The 27,936-nt window shown below is 52.3% G+C and overlaps 8 protein-coding genes across 10 annotated transcripts; 5 read left to right on the top strand and 3 right to left on the bottom strand.

The window, feature by feature from the left end:
• Positions 1-184: 184 nt before the first annotated feature.
• PV06_10192 (uncharacterized protein) lies at positions 185-3,161 on the top strand. Its single transcript, XM_016411719.1, has one exon. It carries the CDS (start codon positions 467-469, stop codon positions 2,267-2,269), a length of 1,803 nt encoding a protein of 600 aa, XP_016257760.1. The 5' UTR covers positions 185-466; the 3' UTR covers positions 2,270-3,161.
• A 2,794-nt stretch (positions 3,162-5,955) lies between these two features.
• PV06_10191 (uncharacterized protein) lies at positions 5,956-7,559 on the top strand. Its single transcript, XM_016411718.1, has 2 exons — positions 5,956-6,454; positions 6,523-7,559. Exons 1-2 carry the CDS (start codon positions 6,330-6,332, stop codon positions 7,148-7,150), a joined length of 753 nt encoding a protein of 250 aa, XP_016257759.1. The 5' UTR covers positions 5,956-6,329; the 3' UTR covers positions 7,151-7,559.
• A 3,276-nt stretch (positions 7,560-10,835) lies between these two features.
• On the top strand, positions 10,836-13,189 carry PV06_10190 (uncharacterized protein). The gene is made up of 2 exons (XM_016411717.1): positions 10,836-12,015; positions 12,108-13,189. The coding sequence occupies exons 1-2, from the start codon at positions 11,425-11,427 to the stop codon at positions 13,014-13,016; spliced, it is 1,500 nt and encodes a 499-aa protein (XP_016257758.1). The 5' UTR covers positions 10,836-11,424; the 3' UTR covers positions 13,017-13,189.
• On the bottom strand, positions 11,380-15,698 carry PV06_10189 (uncharacterized protein). Its single transcript, XM_016411716.1, has 3 exons — positions 15,010-15,698; positions 14,643-14,913; positions 11,380-14,540 (listed from the first exon to the last, which is right to left on the bottom strand). Exons 1-3 carry the CDS (start codon positions 15,309-15,311, stop codon positions 13,137-13,139), a joined length of 1,977 nt encoding a protein of 658 aa, XP_016257757.1. The 5' UTR covers positions 15,312-15,698; the 3' UTR covers positions 11,380-13,136.
• Positions 15,699-16,437: 739 nt separating this feature from the next.
• PV06_10188 (uncharacterized protein) lies at positions 16,438-17,695 on the bottom strand. Its single transcript, XM_016411715.1, has one exon. It carries the CDS (start codon positions 17,393-17,395, stop codon positions 16,694-16,696), a length of 702 nt encoding a protein of 233 aa, XP_016257756.1. The 5' UTR covers positions 17,396-17,695; the 3' UTR covers positions 16,438-16,693.
• A 1,110-nt stretch (positions 17,696-18,805) lies between these two features.
• On the top strand, positions 18,806-23,864 carry PV06_10187. Of its 2 annotated transcripts, XM_016411713.1 has the most exons (3): positions 18,806-19,597; positions 19,680-20,622; positions 20,693-23,864. In XM_016411713.1, exons 2-3 carry the CDS (start codon positions 19,680-19,682, stop codon positions 23,701-23,703), a joined length of 3,954 nt encoding a protein of 1,317 aa, XP_016257754.1. In that variant the 5' UTR covers positions 18,806-19,597; the 3' UTR covers positions 23,704-23,864. The 2 variants fall into 2 exon arrangements, with proteins under 2 accessions (XP_016257754.1, XP_016257755.1); XM_016411714.1 differs by lacking the exon at positions 18,806-19,597 and having other exon boundaries at positions 19,631-20,622.
• Positions 23,850-25,639, top strand: PV06_10186 (uncharacterized protein). Its single transcript, XM_016411712.1, has one exon. It carries the CDS (start codon positions 24,524-24,526, stop codon positions 25,421-25,423), a length of 900 nt encoding a protein of 299 aa, XP_016257753.1. The 5' UTR covers positions 23,850-24,523; the 3' UTR covers positions 25,424-25,639.
• Positions 25,486-27,652, bottom strand: PV06_10185. Of its 2 annotated transcripts, XM_016411710.1 has the most exons (4): positions 27,036-27,652; positions 26,534-26,981; positions 26,061-26,473; positions 25,486-25,980 (listed from the first exon to the last, which is right to left on the bottom strand). In XM_016411710.1, exons 1-4 carry the CDS (start codon positions 27,527-27,529, stop codon positions 25,563-25,565), a joined length of 1,773 nt encoding a protein of 590 aa, XP_016257751.1. In that variant the 5' UTR covers positions 27,530-27,652; the 3' UTR covers positions 25,486-25,562. The 2 variants fall into 2 exon arrangements, with proteins under 2 accessions (XP_016257751.1, XP_016257752.1); XM_016411711.1 differs by having other exon boundaries at positions 25,486-26,473.
• Between the last annotated feature and the right edge of the window lie 284 nt (positions 27,653-27,936).

Below are 27,936 nucleotides of genomic sequence, written 5' to 3'. Positions count from 1 at the left end.
AATATGTACTCCGTCCGTAGGTAAAGTAATAAGTGGTACGGAGGACGGATACGAGCAGGTGTACGACATACTGGGTACCTCCGGAAGTAATGATGCCGGGGGCGTTGATTGTCCGGTGCTTACCGAGGCTAGAATCTGCCACCTCGTATTTTTTCTCTTCTCGACCACCCAAAGACCATCGAATGGTTCGTCTTTTTTTCCACACTTGTCAATCCCCAGATTCTGTTTCAACGCCTCGTTTTGTCCTCCACCCGTCAAGACGCCATCGTTGTCACCACCCATTCTACTGATGCTGCTGGTCTTCGTGTAATGGCCAAGGTTGAACTACTGTAAAGCCCAGAGGACTGTGGACATCTCAGCAGAGGCCGGTTGATCTTACGTCTCACTCTCCGGCTACTTTTTGGGTCATGTCGACGTCAAAGATTAATGATGAGACCATTCGTGGACGACATCTCGATCCTTGATCATGGCACCGCAGTTCCTCTTTGTCAACAAAGATGCGGGCAGCGCGTCCCTTACGCGCAGTAATGCCGTAGAACAAACGGCCATCAATTCCTATGTCCAACGGGGTCGCCGACATAAACGATCCGCCCATAACAAAGGCCGCGCCGGCACTCAGGGCCGGCGCTCTACCAAACCAGACAAGAAAGGTGATACTGATGATGAGCTTGATCTTGTTTCAGGCAGCACAACGGCGACCTCTGCTGCCTCCTCTCTTCCAGATGATGAGTCTTCTCAAAGCGGGGTTAAGATCCCGAAATCGCTGTCCTCCCGTTCTGGCCCCAAATCCAAAGCTGCTCGCATCACAGCTTCCAGCAAGGCACGGCCGAAGGTGCAATTCACCCAGCGCTCTGATCGTGGTCAATCACCATCGAATGTCAAGTCCCGTAAGAACATGGACAAGACCATCCTGCTACTAAACCCTTCCAGCGCTCTGAACTCTCCTCGGGACATCAGCCAAGTCACGTCGACTTCTATTGATCCTTTTGGCCACTCGGTTGTCAAGATGGATCCACATGTTGCAGAGCTCTGTCGTTATTTCTGTGACAAGTTCCATCCCAGTGTCTGGCATGCGGAGAGCTGGACTCTCAAGGGGCAATATACTCACCAGAGCACTTCCAGTGCCATCATACAACGAGCCATGCAGAATGAAGTGGAAATGAATGCGATATTGGCCTGTATGGCGGCCAGGATCGAAAATGTTGATCTCATTCCAGGCCAACAAACCGATAGATTCATGGGCAACGCCCTAGTTGCGGTAAGGAAGCGGTTCAGCTCGCTCAGCTCGGCTTCGAAACATCAGCTACTATTGATCATCTTCCACCTCTATGCGGGCGAAGCGTACCGACAAAACTGGCAAGCGGCCCGGATACACATGCGCGCTGCAAAAGATTTGTTCAATTCCTGGGGCGGACTGGCTCATGTTCCTGATCAGTCCATCAGGGAGTCCTTCATTATCGGGGATGGCAACGTTTCTGCCTGTCTTATGGAACCCTGTGAACTGCCCTGTGAATACGACCCAGGTCCCTACTTTACGGTCACGCCTCCGGAGATGCTCCTGGAGGCACCACAAGATCTAAGCACAATAGCGCCTGCCTTTCGGGGTATATTGGCTGATGGCTACCTTCCCTCCGACCTCGCCGAGGTCCTTCTCGAGGTTGTCGAATGTGCCTGGGTGCTGCGGTATGCTCGCACGGGTACATCACCACAGGCAGCCAAGCATGCCGCAAGATGGCTGCTGTGGCGCAATTCCGCCGTCCGCTACCGAATCCTGGCCACACAATACACGGATATGGCCCACGAAGCTATTCGCACTGCCCTGTTCATCTGGGTTGTAACTGCCATGGTAGTGCCGCTTGGAGTGATGAGAATAGCAGATCTCAATGCTCCAAGACTAATGCGCGCTTTACAGGCGGCCAAATGGCCCACGCATAAATGGAGGGGCTTATTTGAAGTTAAAATGTGGGTGCTCGCTATCGGTGCCCAGGCTGCGCGCCTCGATGGTCACGAGGAAAAATGGTATCTGGACCAGCTCTTTGAAGTCGGCATGGTGGAGAACATTCGAAGATATCGCGAGCGCAATCCGGACGTCGAGACGGCAGATGTCTTGAGGCAATTTCATCAGAGATTCTTCTACTACGAGCCCATTCAACGGCCAAGATTGGAAAGACTAGCGCACCTCATTGGCGGCAGTGTTGACTTTGGTTCAAGGTCTGCTTCGAGCAGCAGTCCGACCGATAGGACTAGCAAATCTCGATCTCCACCCTGACTTGACTTCTTCAACCTGACGAGTACAGTACGAAGATCGTTGCTTGCGTGCGTGTGGGGATACTCCTCCCTTGGGGTTGGAGGCTCTTTCTTTCGGCTCTATCCTGCAAGGATCTAGGTGAGGGATATTGATCTCGGGGGAAATGTGAGGGTACGAAGTACTTCGTACTATATGTCCCATACGGCTAATGATGTTCAACTAATTTCGCTGCGGCTTCATGTGGAGGGACCCGCATCTCGCTTTGCGCTCGATACTTGTACTTGTAGTTGCGGTGTTGCACATGCACTCGAGAGAACCATCGGAGCATTCTCCAGGAACCGGGGCATGAGTGGATACAGGGCATCGCTGGATCTTCCGAGTAGGGGACTCACGACCTCCCTATCCCGAACGCCATTCCGTTTGAAACGTCTGTACGGTAGACTCAACGGAGGGGCAACGGACCACCCATTTGTCCCCAGGGCGAGATTCTCTCGATCTATGGTTTTGTCGGCTTACCAGGAGGGCAAAGATGTTCAGCGTATTTGAGATTGTACGGTACTCAGTCCTCATCTGCTGCACATTTATTGGTATGGACGGCAATAATGAACGTCCACAGGATCGAAAGCAGATACTAAAGAGGGAAAAGATCCCTGGTCTGATAACCCCAGAATAAGGGGCGATCCCTTTGCTGATGCTCTTCATTCGCGTGGAGATTTGGTCGACGAAAAGAACGAGGTGACGGAGGTTCTTGGACTATCTGCCCTAAGTCAGATTGCAAATTGTCGACTTTTGGCATGAAGCGTGAAGACTCGTCTGCATTCGGACGTGTGCAGATGTAGTACTTGGTGGACTGTAGATCAAACGAGATGAAGTAGCATGATTAAGAAAATGAGGTCGGAACCCCTGTTCTTCCGCCGCGCAATCGTAATCTCGCCAGATTCACACCGCGTCAAACAGTGAACTCCATAGATCTGAGATTAAAGCATGCATTAGGGGCATCAGGATCAGGGGCTGATCGTGGCTTGAGTGGTGGACGTGTTTACGCGTTGGCGGAAAATCCATGGTTAGGTAATCATCGGAACGGAGAAACATAATTGCGCCAACTCTTCAGTGTCTTGCTTCATTCAGGTCGCACGACGAGGTACTTGCCAGCTGTTCATTTATACATGGAAACTCTACAGTTTGGCAGACTCAACACGGATCATTATTGCCAAATAAGACTGTCGCTGACTTCGGAGGAGGCTGCTGTCTGCTCCTCCGTCCTTTGACACGCATGTCTCCCAGGTAGGACCAAATACACGACGAGGGTGAAAGTCCAGGTGCCTTCAATACTGCCCCCAAAAAAACGTCGACATCGGGTTGGGCTCCCAACAACAGCAAACCCGAGGACTCTGCCACTTCTGTTGGATAACACGTACAGGACTCGAATTTACTGGGTCATCTTCTCGCACTCCCTGTTCCCGAATTCATCTCCCGTTGGCCACTTTTCACAAGTTGTCTGGAGAGAGGTCAAGCTCCAGAATGAAATTTTTCGACTTACAGGTAATTGACAGCGTACCTTGCAGAACAGGACGGATTCCGAAAAGTCCACCATCCTTGACGCTGCATGCCGACGAGGGTGTTGAGCAAACTTTTCGTCGTCCATTCCCGAGTAATGGAGATGTCAACCGAGATATGGACCGAGTCAAGGCAAGTCGCCCACCACATGTTGCAGTGTGTGAATGGAGAAGCGCCGTTGTTCATGCAAGGGTGTCCAAGCGTTGTTCCGACGAGCAGCAAGGGACGAACTTCGGACAGACCCTGAAGGTTCAACAGCTCAGCGCAGTCTTCTGAACGAGTATCGCTAGCGCAGATTGACTAGCACGAGGTCTGGAGACTGGAGAACCACGAGGTCGCCGTCTGCGATGGGTTTGCGTAGTGACTGACCCTACAGGGTAGTGTCGAGAGAGGAAGAGCGACACACCGTTGCCGGAGTTCTCCAACCGAGCGAAGTACGGGAAGTGCCTGGATGGAGAAAAGCCATCGAAGTCTCTTTGCGCAAAGATTGTTACTGGTCAATGGTCAGCCACCACATTGAAGCAATGCAAAATCCTCGGGTGGCAGTCTGCAGAGGTTTTTCTTCGTTATCATCTTGCCGGCGCCATGATAAGGAATACGCATATCCACCACCTCCACCACATAACTCGGTACCCAATAGGCGACGGATTGTACCTGGCAGACACATGCTGGGCCGAGCCTTGGCACCGAAGCGAACCCGTTCGGAAGAAGAGAATGCTTCCCAATTCTCACGTTGCAAGGGAAAATCCACCCGTCCCATTCGGTTCCTACTAATGGAGAAGATAATGGTTGAAAATTCTCTACCATATCTCCATCGTTCACATGTATGTGGGTGCCCGCGGGACTGCATCATGGACCCTCGAAAAATGCAAGTGGAATGCAGCGGCGATACTCGTAGGCCACCAGAATATCGGAAGAGAACTCCACCTAAGGCTCGCACATAGCACCTTTCCTTTTGCAGCCATTTGCGACAGAGCATACCTCTTGTACGGAGTATTCGGAGCTGCAATCAATGTCTATACCTATCGGCGTACGTGCGCAAAGTTCTGGGAGCTCATAAGAAGAGGAAACGACCTTTTGAACCAACTTGCCGTGTTTGATTTCGAGCAAGACCGAAAGATTTGGCCATCGAAGTGGTGGTTGCGCCTTTTTCTGCACTATCAATCCTGGCAACATTTTGCTTTTGTTGTTGTGCGAATCATTTTCGTCACCGACTACCTTCTCTAGAGATGTGGTCCGCAACCATTACGAATATTTTGTCCGTACAACAACGGAAATCTGCATCAGATCGGAAGTCGAAACCGTTGCGCACTTCTCAGAACATGTCTGCCGAAGTATGTGCAGTGAACCAGGCATATCCTGACTTCACGAAGCCGGATGGCCAAAAAGGCGCTGCGAAACTCATTTGATTGGATTAGACTGACGGCAAATGCAAGTCTTAGTGGGATATGCGGGCAAGGGTGCCTTTATAGCCTTTCTTTGGTTATGGCTGTGTACTGCATACTGATGCGTCATTCTCATCACTATCCAGTATACGTATGCTGTGTCTGGTCCACCCGACTTTTTGTCTGGGCGGGCTTGGAATTTTTGTCGGGTGTCGTTCAAGCGTGGGCTGGGTCACCAGGATGCTTTGCGCACAGGCCCAGGGGCACTGAGTCAGGATTGGGCCAGTACCTGAGCACCACAAAAGTCTCCCCGAACAAAGACTTTTCCTTACCTTGGGCTGCCAGGTTGGCAACGCGCGCTCTGCCACATTCCAGGAGTTGACAAGACAGCGTCGAGGCATTCCCTTTCGGGACCCAGCCCCCTTCCTCCTGTCAAAATGTGCCTGGCACCGAAATGAGCTTTGAACCTGCAGTTTCGATCTACGACGCCGTTTGACGTGGACGATGGTTAAGCTCCGACTGGCGCCAGGTACGCGAGAGAAGCCACCGACACCATTCGTCAGGCGCTTGGAAATTGGCTGGAGCTAGAGCGTTTCACTCCAGCGGACTCGAAGGCTAAAAGGCCCATAGACCCAGACTCTGACAGGGATGTTCTGGGGCGGTCGCGCGCCACGGCAATGGCTAACAATCGGGGGTCATCCCCGGCGCTGGCTGACCATTGGTTCGTGGTGCTCCAAAATGCGCTGGATGCATGGGGCCGTATCTCCTGGACCTCGTCGTGTTGTGTTGCAATATGGGCCAGTTCCTTGTCTCTCCCTCTCTTCCCATCCTTGCCAAGTTCGCCGTCCACCACCGCCTGGATTGATTATATCTCTCAGACGTCTCTTCACGACGTCGTCCGCTCTCTTTCCTCAGCCGTACCAGCCTACGCCCGCGTTCACTCCTTTACGCGTCCCTCGCACTCGTTTTCGTCGCTCTCTCGCCTCGTTCAGTCGTTACAGAGACTCGATCTGAGATCGTCCCAATCGCACTCCTTTACAAGCACACTCTCAGAAGTCGAACTTCTCTCAAAGACAGCTATCTCAAAGCCACAAGAGTTCATCTCTCTGCACATAGCAAAAACACCACAAACAGTCAAGATGCACTTCTCAATGAAAACCATGGTGCTGGCCACCCTCGCAGCTGGCCAGGCATACGCTGCCAGCATTGGGCACCAGCACTCTTCCGCCCACAGCCATGCCCGCAAGCATAACCACGTCGAACAGTAAGATGGCCCCCGGGATTCCGTCACATGGTTACACAAAAAGGTATACTGACCCGGCCCTGAAATAGAAAGCGTGCCACCGCCCTCAGCGATGCCGACGCCAGCAGACTCAGCAGCCTCGGTGTCGCGAACTTGGGCATGAACTCGGCCGTTGCCAACGGACTTGCCTGGTTGTCCGGCGGCGAGAGCGACAGCAACCCATGGAAGGCCAACTTCATCAACAACGCTGGTGAAGACATCGTCCTTGTCTGCTGGGGTGTCGCCGGCTCTTGGATCAACGCAGTTCAGCCCACCATCACCGCTTCGATCGCCGCCGGCTCCTCGATGATGGTCAACTTCGCTGACGGCGCCTCGGGCGCTTGCTCCGCCATCTACCCGGACACTCAACTCATCAACGGCCAGGCCAGCAACACCTGGATGGAGTTCACCTTTGGCGAGTGGGGTGTGGTCGATGTGTCGCGCGAGGTCAACATGAACGGACACAGCCTCAGCATCGTCGGCCCGTCTTGCACCTCGAACATGGACACATGCGTCTTTGTCTGCCCGAGCGGAGATGTCTGCACGACCGGCTACGTCCTCCAGAACTGTGCCAACGGATCCCAGCCCGGTGCCAACTATGGTACCTTTGCTGGAGCACCATCCGGTGGATGTGGTGGCATGGGTCAATCCGCTACCCTCCAAGTCACCTGGTCATGAAAGAAAAAAAAATCACATGGCTAGAAACAATTCGATGGAGGGGAGGTTGGTAACATGGTAAATGTCCCTGGGTATTTGTGAATGGTTCCGGATTGAGGTGTGTTTGTGTGTTGTGTGCAGGGATGATACCTCCAACGTCAACGGCAACAACAACGACAACAACATCAAGACATCAGGCAATCGCCATTCTCGGCTTTCTTGGACAAAATCTATGCTCGGTCCGCATTTGCTTACCGACCTCTCTTCTATCTCGTTGCCATTTGGCAAAATTTCTTACAATCTCATTTGTCCCCCAACGTTTGAGGATGTGTTGGACATGGGTTTCTTTATATCTTTGTGCTTTTACTTGTATAGAGGTTAGATCTATGTCTAGGTGTTTTTTTGAATACTATACCATTGAAAAATCCCATTGATGTCCGCTCCGTACCAAGTATGTAGATTTTCTTCGTTTGTGCTTACTTCTTACTCCGTGTGTGTGTGTGTATGTGTGAGTTTGTGTAAGTTGATCCTTTCGGGTACGCACAGGTGTCACCGCCAACACCCCCTCCTACGGCGGCTTTCGGTATCCGTACGTACCTAAAAATTGAACGAACCGGGTCGCACAACATGCCAAAGTGTCACGATGGAGCATTGAATGTTGTGGAAGTGTGCGAGAGCCATGTATGTCAAGAGAGGATGATATTCACGCCACACAAAGACACCACATATACATACATATACTCGTACGGGGGCGTCTATTGAAATGGTGAAAAGTAACACTCCGTATGAAGTACCACACATACGCACACATACGGGTACACAATCCGTTGTCGGTCGTCGGTCGTCGGTCTGGAACAGAAATTACGTCGTGACCATGGGTGTTTGTAAAGGAGTAGTGTACCTACTTGCCCTACCTTACGGATTGTGCTTTTGGGTCGACTCAACCCAAAACGCCCGAGTAGTGATGGGCAGATGTTTAGGTCGGTCAACTTGAGGAATTGCGCATGTCATGGAATGTCGTTTTGCGATCCGGACCGAGGCTTTCAACGGGTCTGTGAATTCGCGAATGGGTTGTGCTAGACCTTGAAGGAAGGGAGGTTGCTCGATGCGTTGGCATACACAGTTGGTAATACGATAGGTCACAACGAAGGAATCAAATGGGTACACGAAGACCCGACGAAATCCGTCGACTTTGTTACCTCGAGGCGCGTAGGAACAGGAGTCGTGGACTTTGGTACGGAGTGAAGTAGAGGATATGGGTGCGTGGTCGACGGCGGCGTAGTAATCAATAAATATTCGAAACTCGGCGAGGCTGCGACCACCCACTCCAACTACTTTTCCTACTTGTACCATCAACCGTTCACCGATCCACTGGCTTCAGATGTACAAGGACAAGTGTACATTCTAGAATACTAATTCCATACCTTTGAGTCTTCGCGCACGATATTTTCATTGGCTTCCCCCGTGGAACATGGTTTTTGGTCGCCACGGAGTAAGGAAATCGAAGTTCGGGGACCAAAGGCGCCGACACGGACGAATTGTGACGAGGCTGAGTAAATGACCTCTTCTCCTCCTCTCCCTACGACGAAATCATCTAGTATTGAAGGTAAAGCGATAGTTCATATATAGTACATGTATGTAAGACCGTCCTATGGGTCGTCTTCGGATTTTTTTCAATTCCAGAATACAACATCTCCCTTGACAAGTAAACACTCGTCCAAAGTACGCATCTTTTCTTGACGACAAGTGAAGATGGAAAACGAACATATCCTAGTCCTAGGCGCCACCGGTGCTTCTGGAGTGGCTTTCATCGAGGCAGTTGAAGGATTGACCCACAAACCCAAATTGACATTGTACATTCGACCGGGTTCGAGATCCAAGTTGCCTGCCTCGACTGCGGCCAGCAAGAACAACAACAACAACAACAAAACTTCGATTAGAATCATCGAAGGACAACTCGACGATAGAATGGTCATGCAAAAGGCAATGTCGGCGTCTGCAAGCGACGATGGTCAATCCTTCCCACCTGTATCTGTCGTCGTTTCGTTCTTGGGAAGTTACGTCTCTTTCAAAGCAATCTTCACGAGAGACAAGTCGCACCCGATCGGCGATGCTTTTCAAAAAGCCATCATGCCGGCGATGAAGGAGGAGGGTATCTCTCGAATCCTCGCACTCAGCACCCCGTCGGCGCTCCCTCACCCTTCGGAGCAAGGCGGCGGCGGCGGCGGCAAGACCAACACCATGCCTTGGAAATGGTGGCTGTACACGTGCATGCCGATCTTGTTGGCGCCCCAAGGCAACGCCGAGATGAAGGCCATCGCACGGGCCGTCATCGACGCTGGATCGGACGATTCAAACCCCAACCCGATCGACTGGACCGTGTTCCGTGTGCCTCATCTGACGCAGGGAGATCCTCATGCCAAAGTGATTGCAGGTCTCCTCGACAAAGATTATGCCGGTGGGATTGACCTCAGCAGGGGCAGTTTGGTCAGATGGGTGCTTCGGGAGATTGAAGACAGGAGGTTCCTACGGCAGCTGCCGATGTTGGCGAACCCATGACGGTGGTGATGTCGTGGTGGGTGGTGATATCATGCGATTTTATTTTGCTTGTGTATATACAACGAGGACGAAGTCAATTACGAATCCGTGTAATCGTGCCGAGCAAGATATTGGGTGACACGTACTCGTACTGTCTCGTAGGTGTCAAAAAGTGTGTACGTGTACCTCCCTGTCTGGACTCACATTTTGACAAACGACACACACAAAGACAGCTGAAGTGACTGATGAAGACGCCTGTCCGTGCCACCGACCAAGTGACTGGTGAGTGGGGATTCCGGACTGAACAGTCGCAAAAGTGCGGATGATCAATCTGGTGTCAGTGAGCAAGGCTGTGCATGTGTGTGAGTTTGTACACTAGTCAAGCTTTTTCAGCCACCAACACCTCATGCCGTACTCGTATGGAGTCCGAGTCCGAGTATTATGTATAAACGAGGCATTCGAGCTGGTGCTCATCCTGCACTTCGTAATGTCGATGGTGGCGCGTGCTACCATACACTGACCTTGGAGGCTTGAAGCTTGTATTGTTTACAGTACAGCACTGGCATGGTGTGTACAGTACAATATTCATTGGTGATCATGGGGCGAAGAAAATCGTCATCATTCCCTGTCAAGGTCCGATCTGTTTGCGAGATCGAGATCGAGAACAGTCTTGTACAATACTGTAGTACGAAGCACTCGTAGTGAAAATGGTCAACAAACAGTTCGGGGGAAGGGAAAAAAGAGGAATGATCCGCGGAGCCAATCAATCGGTGTTGCTGTGCGTCTTTTTGTATTTGTTTTTGTTTGTTGTTTTCCTTTTCGGCCGTGGCATCGCGTGCACATTGATTTTACTCCCCACGACGATCAATCATCGGGCCAAATTGACTCTGTGGATAAGGTTAGATTTTTCAAATTTTGACAAGGATCATGATATTGAATTTTGAAAAGATGCAGTTTGTGTCGATGAATAGCGATGTACTCCGTACAGTACCTCACACATTCCCCAGCGCGTCAAATCTAATCACGTGAGCAAAACATGCTCCTGGGGCTTGAATACCCAGCCGTAGCCAAAAGATGAGTCAGCAACCACCAAATTGTACGGTGGGTGAGAGAAGCCATTGACGCGTTGGTTGTTTGCAGACTCTGGCATTGTGCGACATTCTCTCCTTTGTCCTCCTACAGCGAATTCGGTCTGTGAAGAAACACGGCTGATAAGATGCGCTTTTTATTGGACCATACTCGGATGGCTGGTCGACACGACAAAGTCCTTCGACACACTCTTACTCCGTGAGTCCAGGCCTGACCATGGCGGAGATAAGCGAGTCTTTCTCCAGCTTGTTTCCCCCGCCATCATTTACATACAGTACCTCGTACCTGTGCGTCCAGTACTTGTACAAGTCAAGTCAGAACTTCGTTTCCATCTCTTCGACAAACTCGCTGCCACTATCTACTGAATGTCATGCACGGAGGAATATACGTGCCCACTCAATACCTGAAAAACGGAAGAGATCATCCTGATGGTGAAGAAATCCCACCGGCCACCGAGGACACCGGTTGAACCATAAAAACGCCTTCGCGTATCTCCGACTGGCGACTTGCACCAGGGCGCCGGGCCGGGTGTATTTCAACAGATTGACCATCCATTCCCATCCGGTTTCCCTCTTCCAGCAAAGGCGCTCAAGTTCAGCCAGTTGTAGATCTATACACATAACATACTCTCTTTACGAGTAAGCACACTGTGTACGAGGATTCTGACAATGCCTTCTTCATCACATGCACAACCACCCCATATCCAGCGACTTGTCCAGAAAATCCAGCGAGATCCTGGTCTGCCGGTCGAGAATGCAACCACTCCATTCTGGCTGGAGCCAGTGGTTCAACATGCTCATCACCAGTCGCCTTCTCTTTCACAGACTGCAGATGTCGTGATTCTTGGCTCCGGTATCACCGGCATAAGCACGGCTCTGCACCTGTCGCGTATCGCGCCCGAGCTGAAGATCGTGATGCTAGAGGCTAGGGATCTGACATCTGGTGCCACGGGCCGGAATGGAGGCCATATCAAGGCTGTTCCCTGGAAGGACTACGGCGACATCAAACAGACGTTAGGTCGGGAGAGCGCCATCAAAATCACTCGTTTTCGACTGGCCCATCTGCCGGCTCTCCTAAGCGAGGCCGCTTCATTGGGAGAGTCTGGTAAGGCAGGCTTGGTGAGACAATTGGAAACACTCATAGCCTGCTACGACCGAGACGTATGGACTCAGGACAAGAAGAAGCTGAAAGAGTTCCTTGACGACATGCCGGAGGAACAAGGAAAGTGGAACGTGCACGAAGATCCTTCGGATTTGAAGGTAAGCATGCCTCTCTACACGTTGGTCGTTGTTGGCCGTTAGTCGGTGACGGTGAGGTGAACACATCTCGTACTGATCTACTATTCTTCCAGAAACTAGGACTGGCAGAGAACTGCGTCGGTTGCATCTCAGGACGCGCAGGAGCAGCCTGGCCGTACCGATTCCTCGGGGCCGTCATATCAAATCTTCTTCAAAAGGGGGCCATCAGCCTGGAGACACACACACCCGCCCTTTCCATCAGTAAACACCAAGCATCTTCTCCGTACCCATATTGCGTTCGGACAGGCAGAGGATCCATCCAGACCAAACACGTCGTCCATTGCACCAACGGTTTTGTCGCCCACCTCATCCCGGGCTTAAGAGGCAAAGTGTGCCCTCTTCGTGGTCAGATGACGGTACAGTCCGTCCCGGATGACTTCCCCCGGTACGGTGCCAAGCATTCGTGGAGCGCAATCTGGGACCGAGGATTCGACTACATTTGTCAGTCTCCAGCCGCGGATGGGAGCCTTTACTTTGGCGGAGGCGCCTTTCGATCCGGCCTCGAGAACGACCAGGAAATCGGCAATGTAGACGACAGCCGACTCTCACCACAATGCCTGAGCCACTTGGAGACCGCCGCGGGAAAAGCCTTCCTCGGGGGCGAGGGTGCTCGCATCTCCAAGAAGTGGACCGGGATCATGGGTTTCACAATGGACGGGTTACCCATTGTGGGCCGTGCATCGAGGCACGTCTCTATGAGAGACGAATGTCGCGCGGATCAAGGTGGCGAGTGGGTCGCTGCTGGGTTCAACGGCTACGGCATGGTTCACAGTTGGCTCAGTGGGAAAGCGTTGGCCTTTTTGATTCTTGGACGAGACTCCGAAGTACGTGGCTGGTTTCCCGTCGAAGAGTTTGCCTGCAGTCAAGGACGCCTGGCCAGGATGAGCGCCACCGAATTTCTGGGCCATTTCGGAGGAGGTGTCTCTCCAGAAAGTCATTCGCCGTTGTCCAGCAAGTTATAGTCGCTTGTTGCAAAGTCAAACAGACAGAATTTCTCATTTAACAAAGGTGTGGTCTGCTGGTCCAAAGTCTCTCCGCGCCCAAGGTCCCTGTCTGTCTAGTGTACATCTTACTTTGGCAAGCTAGTCAAGGTGGTGCCGCCTCCAGAACAATTTTCCCAATCTTACAACACGTTGCCCTTTGTCTGCGACATGTTCTTGACGTTCACGTTCCTTATCATAGCCACCCACACGAAGCCCAGGACCATGATGGCGCAAGATGCAGCCAGCATGCGTGCCTGGGCGTAGCCGTAGGATTTCTGGATGGCCAGCCTCTCGGGACTCCCGACCGGGTACGAGAGCTGGACCGTCAGGCTGCCGTAGATGGAAACGACGTCCGGCAGGGCGGACGCGGGCAGGTTCCGCTCGAGGGCCTTTTCGAACGTGTTCGTCCAGATGGCGCCCGAGATGGCGTCCCCGATGGCGCCGCCGATGGTGCCGCTGACGAAGAGCATCGACAGGACGGCGGCGACGTACTGGTGGTCGACGCTGGCGAGGACGGCCAGCTGCACGCAGAGGATGAAGACGCAGCCGGCCACCGAGAAGAAGATCTCGCACATGACGATGTACCCGATGTAGCCGTTGGGCTGGCGGAAGTGGATCATGAGGCCGACGGCGAAGATGTACAGCGGCACGCAGACCCAGAGGATCCACTTGAACCGGCCCGTGACGCGGATGAGGTAGCCCGTGGCGAAGAGGCAGAGGAACGACACGGCGCTGAACGTGTTGGCCACGTAGCCCGCCTCGGCCAGGCTGAGGTTGTACACCACCATGAGGAAGGACGAGAGGTAACTCGCGTAGCAGTAGTACGAGATCTGGTACGTCATGTCGAGCAGGCACGCCCCCAGCACGCTCCGGTCCAGGAGGAAGCGAGACTTGAGGAACGGCGTGGGCGCCACGTAGACCTGGTACAGCGCGAACAGGACCAGCACCACGAACCCGACCACGATCATGGCGATGATGTAGTCGGTCCTCCAGCCGTGCGGGGCCCTCGTGGCCAGCGTGAATGGCAACAGGAACACCGTCAGGCCGCCGGCGAACAAGATCACACCCGGTACTGTGTTTTTGTTGAAAAAGAGTGTCAACGACGTGACCACCAGAAAAGAAAAAGAGACAGGGCAAAGTGAGGAGGGCCAGAAACTCACAATCAAACTCCTTGACGATGTATACAATCTGCTGCGACCAGGTCCGGCCACTCTTCTCGCGGACGATTATGCCTTTCTTCTCGGCCCTGCGCAGATTCTGCCTCAGGACGAAATACAAGGGCAATCCGACACAGGGGAAAACGATGGCCCAGCACCCGATACCCCATTGCCAGCTGACATTGTTGTAGAAAGCTTCGGCGGCCTTGGATCCCGCAAACGCCGTAATCACCGCCGGAGACGATGTGAATGCAAACGCCAACCCTCGATTTCTGAGGTTGGTGACGTCGGCGGCGAGTACGTCCCAGCTGTACGAGAGCCCCCCAAAACCGACAGAGTAAAAGACCTGTTTGTGTTCAGGTCAGCACACGCTTATCGTCCAACGAGACAATGGTTCATAGGGCCCGAGAGACAAGCGATATTAGGTGAGAAAGATGACCGTACTAACCTGAGCAGCACAATATGTTGAAAGATTCTCCGAGGCAGCCATCAGAATCAAACCCAAAAGGCAGAAGCCCAACATGAGTAGAAATCCCTCGGCACGCCCCCAGACGTCCAACATCTTTGCCATGGGAATGTACACGGCGGCGGTCATGGCGTTTGAGACGATACCGATGACCGTCAGCAGAGAGTGTGATTGCCAGTCACTCGTGGCAAAAGGGGTCAAGCTGAGAACGATGGTCGACTTGAAATTGTTCACTAGAGTCAAGAGCCAGATCCTGTCCGAGGAAAAATCTTGGTCAGTCCAGAAAGACACAACAGAAAAGCAGAAAGGCATCGCCAAAAGGAGGTAAATTTCCGAGAGGGAAACGTACAGGATCAAAATAGAAGCCAGAGCTGTCTTGGACCATGCCAAAGTCACCGCCTCAATCTTCTTGACTCCCAGCTGTGCATCCTCTGTCGGTGTCGTATCCTCGTGGCTTTTGACGTGAGTGACTGCGTCAGAAGAGCCTGTTTCGGCCTCCTTGTTGTCGACAGGGTGGGCAACGTTGAAAGTCGTTGCAGAGGGATCTTCGGTCGAATGAGCAGAAGGAGGAGGAAGACGTGGACTTTGCGTGTTGTTGTCGCTAGACTTCTCGTCGCCAAAGATGTGACGAACCTTGTCCAAGATCGCCATTGCTGTAGATGGAAGGGTCCCTTTGATATACGCAAGGACAAGTGCAAGGCGGCTTGTTATGTTGACCACTTGAACAATATACGACGATCAACTCTTCTGATCTCAACGACAGCTGAAAGTGACCAGTGATCAAGGTCATATACAGATATATAGCTCCGTGAAAGAGATAAGATAATCTCTGATTGGGCTGGAAGCAGAAGTAGAGCAAGGAAAGAAGAAAAAAAATCGATATCCACGTGGGTCGTATCGCTTAGCCAGACCACAGGGGTGTATGTGTGAGTGCGTGTGCACGCCATCTGGACCTGGTAACCAACGATGAGAAGCCGAAACCCTGGTGATGGATGGATGATCCTGTATCTGCCACCGAAGTCGGCTGTTGCTTCTGAGCGAACTTTCCCCCAGTAATTCGACACTCATTGGTCTGACAGGGACCAGTGTATGTATGGCGAGCGAGGGTGGGGGAAGCGAACATTCCGGACAACAGGGGTCTTCTCAGAGAGGGTCAGTGTCCCTGGTCGGGTATGCTTCGCCGGCGGAGGGCGCGCTCATGCCACATGCCATTATGGCCAGGTCAGGAAGCTTGTACGGAGTGCCGTTCCAATCTACGTGCCGACAACCGGAATGAAACCATATTCGAAGGCGCTTGGGACGCATGTGGCCGTGGGAGAACCAGAGGAAAATAGCGCTTTGGACATGATCGGGAGCAAGTCGATCCAGTTACGGCTACTTTCGCCAACATACCGTGTACAGTACGCGCGTGATGTGTACTTTACAGAGTAAGAGTGACCCTCCATTAGCCGGACCTATCCTGTACATCCTAGACGGGGCATAGGCTTGTGTGCACTAGGAGGGGTGAAGGACAAGGGGCGAGGTTGAAATATCTAATCTAATCACTTAGAATGGATCTTATCTTGGCCGAGACTTTGCTAGTGTAGAGGGGCATATGTCCCGTAACGGCACAAGCGTTTCTTCATGGTGGTGACGGTGGCGTGGGATCTGCAACTTGACTTGCAGAAGTTAACTCGTTATGCATTGTATTGTACCAGTCCATCAATGATGTCCACTTTATTTCTCGGGCGGATGTCGGAGGGAGCACTCTGCTTCCGAGCGAACTGATGAATCGGGTGGCTTTTGTTCCCCAAAAAGGGGCAATATACGGGATGTTCGTGAAGGAAAAGAACTTGTACACAAAGACTTTTGTTGCGTCCCACCCGCTGCCTCTACGAAGAAGTACCTCGTGCCCTGCCTCTCTCCTTTGTTCCGCAAACCTTCTTCTGGACCTGGTCGTTGACGGCAATGACTCGTGTTACTTACTACTAGTCAAGCCGTTCACCCACGAAACTCCACGAGATGGTCAACTGTAAGTGCCGAGTACCAAGGTGCTAACCTACAGTAGTAGTGGACTGTGGGTGTACATGCACAACAGGCTGTTGCTGGCTCGAAGTGAAAGCCGACCACCACTCGTCCCGGGTGATTCGATATTCCACCTCACCTTCCTCGATACCCGGGATTGGATCGACACCGTCGTAAGTGTTGTAAAAAGTTCGAACGTGTTGTAACCCACAAGAAACCATCGTGGCCCTGGAGGCCACGTTGACCGTCATGGTATCCCCCACCACCTCTTTCAATTGCAAGTTCTGGAACGCATACCTCAACAGTTCTCGCGAACCTTCCTTTGCCAAACCTCGCCTCCAAAACTTGGGCAACAACCTCCATCCGAATTCTGCTCGATCGGGGTTGTATTTTTCGTCGGTCGGGGACGGCTCTTCCTCGTCGCCCTCTTCTTTCTTCGCGTTTGTCTGCTGACGAGACGCTGAAGGTGCCAGGACCCACCATCCTACAAAGTCTTGACCGATAAAACCGACCCAACAACCGAGGCCGAGGATGGGTTTCGCAGAATCCATGAGCCACTGATGCACCTCGACGGCTTGCTCCGGTGTCAATGGTTTTCCGGTCAGAACATATCTCATGACATCCGGGTCAAAGTCTAGTTGTCTGGTGAGTTCAAAGTGTTCGGGTCCGAGTGGTCGGAGCTCCAGACGCTCTGTACGCAGAATCGGTTGATTTGGTTTGCTCATGATCATACTTGGGGGTGGTGCCTCTGCTGGTGCCGGTACTGATTGTTGCTGATGGGTTGGAAATTTCGTTCTGTTGTGGCTGTGTCTCTTTGAGTGTCCTACAAGACTCTGAGTTGTGAAATGGCATAATTGCCTGAATCCTTCGTTTTTGAAACCAGTGGTCAAGCCCCCTTCTTATACCTACTCAAATCGGCCTTGACTCTTGTCACAGACCAGGGGACTGCATGGGCATGACCATTGCCATTGGCACCGAGAAGGAAGCCTGATTGTCGTCATGCCTCTCTATCCTGGTTCTTCATAGCGTGGATTCGACTTGATGGCATGCAGATACACTGATTAAGACAATGATCGTCGTCTTGCAGGGTCGACAGAGTGGATGGGCTATAGAAACCTGAATATGGGTCTCCAATGCATTGGAGGGCTAGGGGTGGAAGGAAGAGAACACCTCCGTTTTACGGACAGCATAGTCCTTTCTATTTGACGACAACCGAACAGGACAGGAGAAGATTGTCTTGTCTAAACCTTGGCTGTATAGTACGAGGTCTACGTCAGCTGAGTGTATAAAGTGATTGTATAGATTGTCACGGTGTAGGACGTGGGTGAAGATGAAGTCACTAGATTTATCACAACCTGATCCTTTCGAAACCATAGCTACTGTATACATGGTTTGAATTGCTTACTACCACCACTACATCAACAGGAGCTGTATGGTGCCGTCTGAGAACCCTGGATCCAAAGATACCGTATGCACCGTGTAGAGTTTTTGACGTACAACATTTACTGTACTTGCCATCCCTCCCGATGTGTTCATAATGTGAAGGATACATCCTTGACCTTCCTTCCCACCCGTGCAGGCCCTGGATGGTTTGTGTCAAGTTAAACTATTTGTGGCTTTTGAATAAAAAGGGTTCCTTGGTGACTGGCAGCAGTGGGTTGTTTCCACGGGACGGGCCACATATTGACACTGGTACTACATGTATGTATGTATGTACGTATCCATTATTACGAAGTTTCGATGTTCCGTCAATAGTGACAAGTAAACTTTTACAGTAGGGCATGAATCACGCCAGCGGGAATACAATATGTAGTAGCCCCGGCGTATCCATCGACGACCGAGCCAACTGTGGGCAGGGCGAGGCACCACTGTACAAGGGTCTCGTTCTTTAGTTACTTGAGGTAGTCCGTACTGTACGTACATTTAACGGCACTTGTAATGTACTCCATACCCAAGGATGATCATCCCCTTCCCTTCCGTTAACCACTTATTTTACACAAGCGGCCCTCCCGATCATCCACACAATGCGTGATGCGACGTTGGACCTGATTGTCTCACAATAATCTAATCAATCAAATCTTATCTTTTAGACTCCATTATATGGTATGGAGATCCTCCTTCGGGAAATCATTTCGTTTGACGACCACTCCGTATTTCCAACTACTCCTCTCAGGCATACCTATCGACGATCCTCTTACCCGTCAACTCCCGATACAACATCCAGCACGAAACATCACTTAGCCAAGATAATAGAGTACGACGTTACGACAGCGAAGAAAAGAAAATCTAATCAATCAAATCTTATCTCTACAGTATCCACCCTTTATTGACGTCCCCAGTACTCCCCCCTTCCAAGGTAAAATAGCCCGTAGATCACCATTGCCCACTGATGCAAGGCACATGAGCACCTTCTTAGGTATAACTACCAACAAGGATACGGTACGACTTTCAACATTATGCCGAGACATACGTGGTCTTGCAGACCCGATATCGGTCGACATGGATGATGGGGGCCATGGTTGTCGTCTTGTTCCAGCGCCCCAGGGTCCTGTCCAGACAATCAACAAAGGAAGAATTTTCTTCTGTTCCAAATGACCCACGGAGTGATTCTGTAAGGCCACTTCACTTGGCTCTGCGTTGAGGTTTGATCGGCCTACATTGAACTTTTTTGGCATGCGTATGTCGTTGTGACGAAATCGAATCGAGGCCCTCCGATGGCACTTCTAACATTTGATCCTGGCCGAACTGAATCAGTCGACACTTGAGTATCCTGTATAGTGGCCCATACTCCCACACTCTGATACTGAATTGACAGACGCGCTTTGTACTTGTGCACCACGCCTGCGGCATCGTATCAGAGAAAAAGCGCTTCCAGAAGAACAGGCCAGTGGAGCCACCAAGGGCAAGGCCACTGTGTACTTGGTCTCTAAAAGGTTGGTGGTGTTGACCATCTCCTCTCTTGCCCATCCAAAACATCAGAATGAACCCCATGCTAACGGGCAGACACCCATCCAGATGTCACGGTTCAAGGGCGCGTTCGACTATTTTGCGATTTTCGTCCAAGCACAACCCTCGCCTCTCGATTTGTTGCTCCTGGTCACAGGAGTCATCAGTGCCATTGCCTCCGGTATTCCTTTCCCGTTACTTGGCATCATCTTCGGTCAACTCCTCGATGATTTCAACGACCAGATTTGCGCCGCCGATGATGCACAAGCCTCGGCGACCAGTACACAGCACTACCAGAGCGCGGTCGATGACAAGGTCCTGTACGTGGTCTACCTTGCCATTGCCCAATTTGGCTTCATGTACATTCACCTCGTGAGCTGGTCTCTGGGCGGTGCCAGACTGGCCCAACGCCTCCGCGAGCAATACCTACGCAGTCTCCTGCGAAAAGACCCAGCCTTCTTCGATGGCCGGCCCGGCGGTGAAGTTTCGTCGCGGCTCAACGGTGACATATCCATGATCCGCATGGGCGCCTCTGAGAAGGTCGGCATCTGTCTATCCAGCCTTTCCTTCTTTGTCACGGCGTATGTCGTTGCCTTTATCAAGATCCCAAGGCTGGCCGGCATCTTGGTTGCACTTGTCCCGGCTTACTTTTCCATGTCGCTGGTCGGGGGCTATTTTGTCAAGAAGTATTCTTCTCAAGTGTCCGATCGCTTTGCCGCCGCGTCGTCCGTCGCGTCAGAGGCCTTGACCAATGTGGCTGTTGTGCAGGCCTTCAATGCCAACGACAAGCTGGAAGCGAGTTTTTCATCGCACCTGCGATCGGCTAGAAAGGCAGGGATCGACAAGGCCCTGGCCAACGGCATCCAGGCCGGCTTGATGTATTTCATCGCCTATGCCGCTGACGCGCTGGCATTCTGGCAAGGCAGCCACATGATAGCGGATGCTGTCGCGGGTAATGGCAAAGATACGACGATAGGGGCAGTCTTCACTGTCATTTTCCTCCTGGTCGATGGTGAGTGATTCCCGTTCTAGGGCGACGAGAGAAGGCCGAAGCTGACAAATACTTGCTCCCGCTCAAACAGCAACTCTGATACTCAGCCAAATGACTCCGTTCCTGGCCATCTTCGCCGGAGCTGCTGCAGCCTTTGGCAAACTGAAGAGAGATATCGATGCCCCTTCGGTAATCAATGGGACAGCAGACACGGGCTTGAGGTTGTCTCCCGACTGTGCGGGTGGTTTCAAACTGGAGAACGTCTCTTTTCGGTATCCGTCAAGACCGGAGCAAGAAGTACTCAAGAATGTGTCTCTAGAATTTCCGGCCGGGCAAAAGACTGCCATAGTCGGGTTCTCGGGGAGCGGGAAATCGACCATCGCCAGCTTGTTGCTTCGTCTGTACGACCCAGTCGAAGGCTCGGTGGTCCTGGACGGGCACGATCTTCGCGAGGTGAACACCCGACAAGTCCGCGGCATGATTGGCCTGGTACAGCAGGATGCCACCTTACTTGACCGATCAATTCTTGAGAACATCGCTCACGGACTGGTGAACTCGACTGCACCTGAACACGAGCGACTTCAAGACACACTTCTCGGGCCTCAACTCGGTTCTGTGGCAGCCGCGATAAGAGACGGCCGTGTAGCGACAGACGCTGCCCACGAGCAGGGCCCAGTAGTTGAAGAGATCTTGGGTATGGTCCAGCATGCGATGGAAGTCTCGGATGCTGCACGCTTCGTCAACAACATGCCAGAGGGTTTGGGTACCATGGTAGGGTCCAGTGGAACAAGGCTGAGCGGAGGGCAGAGACAACGTATTGCCATTGCGAGGAGTATCGTCAAGAACCCTAAAATCCTCATACTCGACGAAGCAACGGCCTCCCTCGACTCTAGAAGTGAAAGAGAGATCCTTGATGCCCTGGAGCGCTGTTCAGAAGGCCGAACCGTTATTTCGATAGCTCATCGACTCTCCACAATCCAGAAGGCAGACAAAATTGTCGTAATGGAGAATGGCCGCATTTTGGAAGAAGGAACGCACGCGGAGCTGATGAGCAAACAAGGCTCGTACGCCGGGCTCGTCAACTTACAGAACCTGGACTCAAAGTCACCAACCCGGCGAGCCAGTGAAGACATTTCACTGAGCGGTATGACCGACGTGGACAATGTAGACAATGAACTTGAAAAGACCAGCAAAGCCGATATGTCCATCGAAGTAACGAAGGAGCGCGTTGACATCCCTTCGTCGACGGAGACATCTGCTGAAACTGATGATGAATCGGTAGATCAGAGTCTCGGAACATTGACAAAATCCATGGCACGCTTCATACGCCCTCACGCTCTTGTGGCGCTCTGTGCTCTCGCGGGTGCCAGCATCGTTGGTGGCGCGTACTGCGCCGACGCTGTCATCTTCGGCCACACGGTTGGAGGTCTCAGTCCTTGCCGCTCACCGGCACATATTCGAGATAGTGGACGTTTCTTCGCCCTCATGTTTTTCGTGTTGGCTATTATCGAATTGTTTGCCAACATTGTGAGTTGGATCGGGTTTGGCTGGGTGTCCGAGAAGACCATCTACACCATTCGGGTCTTTCTCTTTCGTGCCATCTTCGAGCAGGATGTCCAGTGGCATCAGTCCCAGGGCCGCACCCCCTCCAGTCTGCTTGGGCTGATCACCAACGACGGGAATCAGATTGCTGGTCTCAGTGGGTCCATTATTGGGACTATCTTGTCAATTTGTATCAATCTTGTTGCAGCGGTCATCATGACATTGATCATAGCCTGGAAGATTGCACTGGTCTGTATGGCCATTGTCCCACTTCTGCTTGGGGTGGGATTTACGCAGCTGCGTGCTCTAGCTCGATTCGCGGACAAGCACGAGCACGCGTTCAACAAGTCGGTCGGGATCAGTGTTGAAGCCGTCAATTCAATCAAGACAGTTGCTGCGCTGTCACTAGAACACGAGATATTGCAGGTATATCGTCGCACACTTGATGGACCGCGACGAGAGGTTACTGCTATCAGCTTCCATGCCAACATCTGGCTCGCTCTGCAGTACCTAGTCGGTAACCTGGCGTTTGCGCTAGGGTTCTGGTGGGGATCTAAACAAGTGTTCAGCGGCATGTATAGTCAGACACAGTTCATCATGGTCGTCTTCTCTCTGCTGGTCAGCGCTCAACTCTGGAGTCAAATGTTTGCCCTTGCCCCCGAGATCACCAATGCGCGGGCTGCTATTGCCAGAGTCACCAATGTGATAGCTCTGGGATCATCGGCCAGTTTCCAGGGATCTTCGACCGTCAGCAAAAAAGACGACATCGAATTCAGTGCCGAGACGAAAACCGCATCACTACATGGAACAAGGGGAATGGACGTGAGAATGCAGAATGTCCACTTCGCTTACCCCGCCCGCCAATCTGCTCCCGCTCTCCGTGGTCTCAGCATTCGTATTCGCCCAGGTCAGTTCTGCGGGCTCGTAGGACCATCGGGCGCAGGTAAATCCACAATTACATCCCTGGTCGAGCGCATGTATCTGCCGCAGTCGGGTGAGATCTTGATCGACGGGAAGGACATCACCAAGCAGGACGGGATATCCTTTCGCGACGACATTGCCCTTGTACCTCAAGATGGCGTGCTTTTTGATGGCACGATACGATTCAATCTGTCACTGGGGGCACGGCCTAGGACTTTAGTGTCGGATGAGGACATGATGGAGGCGTGTAAGCTCGCCAGTATTCATGATACCGTTCTCCAGTTACCTCAGGGCCTTGACACACTCTGTGGCACCAACGGAAGCCAGCTGTCGGGTGGGCAGAAGCATCGACTAGCCATCGCTCGCGCGTTGGTGCGTAAGCCCCGACTCTTGATCCTGGACGAACCGACCAGTGCCTTGGACGCCGAGACAGAGAAAACTCTGCAAGACAACTTGCGAATTGCGACGCAAGGTATCACCGTACTGGTGATAGCACATCGGCTCAACACTATCCGTCACGCTGACAAGATCTTTTTGATTGAGGCGGGGCAATGTGTCGACTCTGGGACACATGACGAGCTTTTTGAACGATCCGAGTCTTACCGGGCGAACGTGCTCAGTCAAATGATTGCAGAATGAAGAGTCAAAGCATAGAGGCCGTAGATGGAAAGCATCATATAATCTTGATTGAAAAGTTGATTTGAACGAAATGCATCTCGTAGCAGATAGAAAAGAGGCGAACCATAACAAAGTGGTGTGGTTTTTACGCGTCGTTGCTCTACGAGTCACGTGACTTTGCAGTGCTGACTAAGCCAATCTCGGTCTAGCTCCTTGAAGCTTAAGAGGTAAATTCTTCTAATCCTCATGACCGCAGACAGACTTGAAGCCTCACAACTAATCTGTTCCGCATACAGACGGACAGATAGAGAGCCAAGAGTTACACCACTTGCCAGAGCTATGTGCCTTCGTCATAGCGACAGTCATCGGTCTCTGCCGAAGTTGCGGCCCTGATATAACTTGTCGGAAGTGTATCTCCTTGATGATTGACGTCCTTGGAAAACCTTTCCGGGATGATTCCACGTCGAATCTGAGGTGGTACAATAGTCCGCGCCAATTGAGGTAATGAGCCCAGAGATCAGAAAGACCCTGGCGCAGAGACCAGACCAAAATGACTGCCTTTGCTTGGACAATACATATCACGAGTGGCATTCTCAACAACTCTTACTCCGCCCATGTGAGACGATATCAAAATGACGTAGGGATTGTTTTCCACTATATGATGGAATGAAGAGCTTACCTCCAGTCGGGTCCTACAGAGGTTCCATCTTACACTAGGACAGACAGACACGTTTGCTCAGAAGAAACCAAATCTACCGACTTGAATCCGCAGGATAGGTATCTGGCCGTCTACCAGACAACTAAATCAGCGGGAAAACTCGTACGAGAACCTCAGACTGCCATGACGCCCGGCGTGATCGACGACGAAAGTGTCGACCAAGTCCTCTCCGGCCTCATCACAGCATTTCACATCCTCCACCAACACCAAGTGTTGGACGAACATGGCCAGATCTCGGTTCGCAATCCTCGAGAACCTTCGACCTTCTTCACAAGCATTGTCCCGGCCATTCTCATATCGTCGAAGAAAGACCTGAACCAGTGGAACGTGACCGACGGGTCTCCTGTTGACGATCCATACCCAGACGTCGAAAAAGTCGCCAGGGTCTCCCCGATGACCGAGATCTTCGTGCACAGCTCCATGTACAACATGTACCCCGGGGTGCAGAGCGTCCTGCACTCCCACTGTCCGACCGCGATCGTGTACGGTCTCTGCAACAGCTGGACCAGCATGCTACAGCCGAGCTATCTGATGGCCGGCTTTCTCGGTTCCTCGCCCCCGATCTTCGACACTGCACGATACTACGACGACCTGCCTGCCTCGCACCCCAAGAACCTCCTCATAACCACTGGGTACCTCGGCGACGAAATGGCAATGGCGCTACGCAAGTCCCACCAGCGTGAAGAAGGGACGGATGTTCTTGCTAACGGCTCGACCATTCTGCCGGAACAAAAGGCCGTGTTCATGCGCGGCCACGGGTACACGACGTGGGCCGAGAGTCTCGTGGATGTGGTGTGGCGCGCCATACACATCCGTCGGGATGCAGAGATACAGACTGCGGCCATGGCGCAACGGGACGCCACCGAGCTCGAGATCGTCTACCTCACGGAGCAGGAGGCCCTGGATTGCGAACGCACCATCAATCATGCGGATAGGTCACAGTGGCAAGCGTGGGTAGCGCAGGCAGAGAGGTCAGGCATGTACAGGAATGATGAGGTGCGCTCGCAGTCGAGTGGGAGTTGAAAAAGGTCCTCTCATCCCAAGGTGGAATACAACATGGCTAATTCAGGACCATGATCCGGTCATACACTAAAAATCACTTTTGTATTATCTTATATCGGTCTAATGGGTATATATAAATCAAATGCCACACGAGTGCGCTTTAACAGACCGTCTTCCAAACCTTCTTGTACCAGGGCCAAGCGGCTTGAATCTTCCGCTCCTCTTCCAGGATCTCCTTCAGATTCAGTTCTCTTCTTCCGCTCGTGATGTCGATCTCACGAGTCTTGCGGAATTTGGTCCTGTACCACAGCTTGTAGCCAATGTACATGACAATCACGATGGGAGCCGCGAGGTAGACCTCAAAGAACCCCTTGACACGCTCGGACGCCGACATGTCGGCGTATCCGACGGGGGCAAAGCCTGTCCAGAACTGTGCGACGAGGATCAAGCAATTCATGATCAAACCGATCCACGAGCCGTAGACACCGGCTTGTGACTTGAACGCTAGGTCGTCGACGGTGTTGCCGGCGAGATGCCAGGCTTGGCGGAAGCGAATGTGACAGATGCAGATGGTTGCCCTAAAAGTAGAAGGATGACTCGTTAGTACGTACGAACCCTTTCGAGGGGACAAAGGCTTAGAGGATAGGATGAATCTCACCAGGTAAAGATGGCCGCCAACCCGCTGATGGCTATCATCCAGTTGAAGGCCTGTGCACTGGTGGCGGAACCCGCGGCGACAATGTAGCACAGGAAACCGAGAGCCGAGGAGACGACAATGGCCACGAGTGGCCTTCCAGAGCGATCGATGTAACCGAGGATCTTGGGGGCCTGCCCCATATCGGCGAGGGCGGCAAGTGTTCTGCTCGAACCGTAGACTGAAGAATTGCCGACGGACAGGACCGCGATAAGAATGACAACGTTCATGATCGAGGGCACTGCCTGGATACCGGCATTGCGAACGGCGATGACGAAGGGGGAGGCGTTTGCATCAGACGAGCTGCTTCCGTTCAGGAGCTTAGGGTCGTCGTATGGCACAAGGACGCTCACAATGGTGAGTGAAACCATGTAGAACTGGAAAAATCGAATTAGAAAACGTCGTAGTAGACGAAAACGAGGAGATGCGGCACATACCAGTGCAATTCGCCAAAACACCTGTTTGACGGCGCTAGGCAGGGTGCGTCGCGGGTTTTCCGTCTCAGCAGCCGCCAGACCGACAAGTTCGGTTCCTGAGAATGAAAATGCAGCTGTGACGAAGACTGAGCAGAGGCCCTTGAATCCAGCGTTGAACGCGCCTGGGTTGTGCCAGTACTCTGCTCCAATGTAGCCTCGGTCACTGCCTGGAACGCCACCAGTGTTGATGATGATGCCGAGAATGCAAAACCCGATCACAGCGACGACCTTGATGATGGACAGGACGAATTCTACCTCGCCGTACCCACGAACACCGAAGAAATTGATGATAATGATTGCGAAAAGGAAGATCGTGACCCAAGCAGCGCCGTTGACGTCTCGGCTGCCTGACCAGAATTCGAGGGTGAGAGATGCTGCCACGATTTCAAGAGGAAGAGTCACCATCCATCTACAAAACGTTAGTGACGTGGAACAGTTTCTTCAAAATCGGCGGACAACTCACTGTAAAGCATAATTCCATCCCATGGCGAAACCCCATGCTGGATCAACAAACCGACTCGCATAGACCGAGAATGCACCAGCTACGGGGAAAGCCACAGCAAGTTCACCAAGGGCTTGAACCACACAGTACAACATGACTCCGATCAGGCCATATGCGATGATCAACGAAGCAGGGCCACCAGCAGCCAGCGCGGATCCTGAACCGACGAAGAGACCTGTTCCGATCGAACCACCAATGGCTATCATTTGAAGATGTCTACCTTTCAGGGCCATGGACAAAGCTGGTTCCGCCGGCGGTTGATCTTTAAGCATGTTGCCGTTGGCATCGATGGCTTGTGTCGTCATTCGAGCATTGGGGTTTCTCTTGAAGCTGTCGACGAAGCGACCCCAGGCAGTCGGCGCACGGGGGAGTTCGATTCTGCCTTGGGAGGCATCGAAGCTAGTCCTGGCCAAATCAGGCTCGGGGCCTTTCTCCACGAGATCGAGGTCGGCCATTTTTGAGACTTCAAAATTGTTATGCTGCGTAGATTGGGGACGAGGGCGGGCACTGATCTCGAGCACACACGACCAGGAGGGTCACAAGTATTATAAAAGCTCGAGACCGAGCAGACCTTTACGAGCCCATCGGCGAAATGCGATAAGGTCAACGTGCTAAGGAAGTTATTGTCGCGTGAAGGGAAGTCATTGTATCGGTGTGATTGGCAGAGATCGACAAGGCTGTGGAAAAATTTGCTGATAGAATTCACGCAGGGAGCTTATTATCGCAAAGAAGCAGGGGTCCATGCTTACCGTCGGCTACATCCACACGCCTCTGTTCTGCATTTTAGCGATGAGATCGTGTCATGGTGTGGCAATTCTGCCGATTAGGCCAATAGCACACCACTACTCCAGTTCGTCATGAC

The sequence above is a fragment of the Exophiala oligosperma genome, assembly GCF_000835515.1.
Source record: "Exophiala oligosperma strain CBS 72588 unplaced genomic scaffold supercont1.12, whole genome shotgun sequence".
NCBI classification, from domain to species: domain Eukaryota; kingdom Fungi; phylum Ascomycota; class Eurotiomycetes; order Chaetothyriales; family Herpotrichiellaceae; genus Exophiala; species Exophiala oligosperma.
Note: the sequence above shows the minus strand (reverse complement) of the source record. Positions and strands in the feature narration are given on the sequence as shown.